This window comes from Terrapene carolina, unplaced genomic scaffold, assembly GCF_002925995.2.
Source record: "Terrapene carolina triunguis isolate 2854851 unplaced genomic scaffold, T_m_triunguis-2.0 Scaffold31541, whole genome shotgun sequence".
Taxonomy (NCBI): domain Eukaryota; kingdom Metazoa; phylum Chordata; order Testudines; family Emydidae; genus Terrapene; species Terrapene triunguis.
In genome coordinates, this window is record NW_020695892.1 from 1 (window position 1) to 2848 (window position 2848).

The following is a 2848-nucleotide window of genomic DNA, read 5'->3' on the forward strand; positions in this document are numbered from 1 at the left end:
CAATAGCAAGAATGACACAGTTCTTACATAGAAAAGATGGGTGAGGTAATATCTTTTATTGGATCATCTTCTGTTGGAGAGACGGACAAGCTTTCGAGCTACACAGAGATCTTCTTCAGGTTAAGAATAAAAGACAGCTACCTGAGGCTTTTTGTCCCCTAACACATCATTAATAATACAATAATATCCCAAGAGTATATACATAATTATTTCAGGAGGAACTTAGCCATGCAGAAACTTCTTTTGCACCCTTTTATCATTGTGGAGAGCAAACCTTCAGCTCACTCAGAAAACCCCATCAAAGATATGACATATTAACACTCCCAAGAGAAGGCAAACATTGAAAATACTGTCTAAGAAAATGCTCACCATCTCTCCAGGCCTTTCCACCTGCAAATCCACCTGGAACAAAGAAACAAATAAAAACAACAAACAACCTAACAAAAATAAACTAAAAATTTGACCAAGAAAAACAAACAAACAAACAAACAAAAGAACAAATGAATTGATACCTCAGTCAGAGTTATTATCCTGAAAAATAAGAAGAGCCAGAGAACCCACTAGGGACTTTGCTATGGCTACTGATTTTATGTGCAAGATTATCACATAGAATGGTGATGGCTAGGAGTAGATAGATAGATAGATAGATAGATAGATAGATAGATAGATTCCGATCTTAATTTCATTGATGCAAACCTCTAGTAACTACTTTTTTTCTTGACTTAAATTTGTCTGGATTTTTATTAGTGTAAATACTCAATTCTGCATAAACTGATTGCACAGTATGTTCTTATTGTCGTGGTCAAAGACACCCACGCAGTGATTTTAGTTCAAAGACTCAAGCCTGAGGCCAGTTTATTGACATACATACCAGTGCACTGGGGTGCAGTCCAGAGACTGACACTCCGAGTACTGCTCGCAGGCGGCTTTATTGCATTAAACCGCAAGCAAAGTACAAACAATACGTCATGAGTTAAGAAATTAGTGTTGGGGTCAGTCCCTCCCCTAAACCGCGAGTTAAGAAACTAGGGTCGGGATCAGTCCCCCCTCCCCCTTCTCCCCTGGTACCTTCCTCATTATTTTCCGAGACTTGGATGTTTATTTGGGTAGAGGGGCGCTTGGTGGTTTTCCCCAGGGGTGGTACTTGGCACCAGTTTGGGTACATTTCTCAAGACACGTTATTTTCTGGGGTCTTTTGGTTAAAGATTAGGGGGGGGTTTCCATGGGACGCCTAAAGAGGATCTATGATTGGCTATTTTTGCAGATAGCTGGAATCACGGAGTGGGTCACAGATGACCCAAAGGAGAAGCTGCATGAGTCAGTTTGCATTTAACTAAAGTTACCTATTGCTTCACACAAGTGGTTATTATATTTCATTAGTCATGAACATATTTCATTAGTGCTGCTGCTGGGGCTTTTTATTATTCTTTCCCTCCTTGCCCCCCCCCCCTGGTCATGACCCTTGACCGAGTTTGGCAGGGAATTGTGCAGTCTAGTCTAGTTCAGGCCCTGGCCTGGGCCCTGGCCTGTACTGCTTTGTGTAAGGGTAGTTAGCAGAACAGATCTCTGTTGGAGGGTTTATTTTGGGGCCTTCAGATTCACAGCTCTGGCTATTAAAAAGAAGGCCCCCCTGCTCTATTTCCCCACATTATGAAGGCAATAATGTCATCAGATGTTTATATTTATAAAGAAACACAGAATGAAATCATGATCAGTGGCGAAATATAGACATTTTATTCTTGCTGAATAACCTCCAACCTATCAGTTTATTCAGTGCACCTTTAATTTCCTTGTTTCTCATGCTGTAGATGATCGGATTCAACATTGGGGGCATTACGGAATAGAGAACAGCCACCAAGAGATTCAGATCTGAGGTTGAGTTGGAGGTGGGTTTCAAAAAGGCAAAGGTGCCAGTGAAAAGGAATAAGGAGACCACAATGAGGTGAGGGAGGCAGGTGGAGAAGGCTTTATGCCGGCCTTGCTCAGAAGGGATTCTCAGCACTGCTTTGTAAATCTGAACATACGACACAATTATAGAAGCAAAGCAGATTAAAAATAAAAGCACACTAAAAGAAATAACAACAACTTCACCAAGGTATGTGTTAGAGCAGGCGAGGTGGAGGAGCTGGGGGATTTCACAGAAGAACTGATCCACCATGTTTCCTCCACAGAAGGATATTGCAAACGTGTTCCCGGTGTGCAGTGCAGAGTAGAGAATACCACTGATCCAGGCACTGGCTGCCATTTGGACAAAAGCTCTTCTGTTCATCACCATCTCATAGTGCAGTGGTTGGCAGATGGCAACGTATCGGTCATACGCCATGATGGTCAGTAAGGCAAAATTTGCTGAAGCAAAGAATAAGAAAAAAAAGACTTGAGCAACACATCCAGAATAAGAAATTGATCTGGTGTTCATGAGGGAATTGGCCATGGATTTGGGGATGGTGACAGAGATGTAGCCGAAGTCTAGGATGGACAGATTCATCAGGAAGAAGTACATGGGGTTGTGAAGGTGGTGGTCGGAGGCTATGGCTATGATGATGAGAAGGTTCCCCAGCAGGGATGCCAGATAAAGCACTAGAAACACCACAAAGTGTAAAATCTGCAGTCCCCGAACGTCAGAGAATCCCAGGAGAAGAAATTCGGTCACAGTGGTTTGGTTGGACATTTTCTTCCTCAGTACACTGTGCGATGGCTGTGCAGGGAATGAGAAGGACAATGGTCAGGATTAGATTAGAGTGACAGAAACAATTGCCCTGATTCCCCTTTCTTTAATATCTCATTACATGAATCTCAAAAGTGCACAGAACTCGTCACTTACAATGACTAGGTGTTGTTAGTACTCCAT

General features: G+C 42.3%; 1 protein-coding gene across 1 annotated transcript; it reads right to left on the minus strand.

The window, feature by feature from the left end:
- Positions 1-1711: 1711 nt before the first annotated feature.
- LOC113409247 (olfactory receptor 14A16-like) lies at positions 1712-2668 on the minus strand. Its single transcript, XM_026662950.1, has one exon. It carries the CDS (start codon positions 2666-2668, stop codon positions 1712-1714), a length of 957 nt encoding a protein of 318 aa, XP_026518735.1.
- Between the last annotated feature and the right edge of the window lie 180 nt (positions 2669-2848).

Coding starts and splice junctions, on each gene's coding strand:
- LOC113409247 (XM_026662950.1), bottom strand. CDS start 2,668: ATGTCCAACCAAACCACTGTGACCGAATTTCTTCTCCTGGGATTCTCT.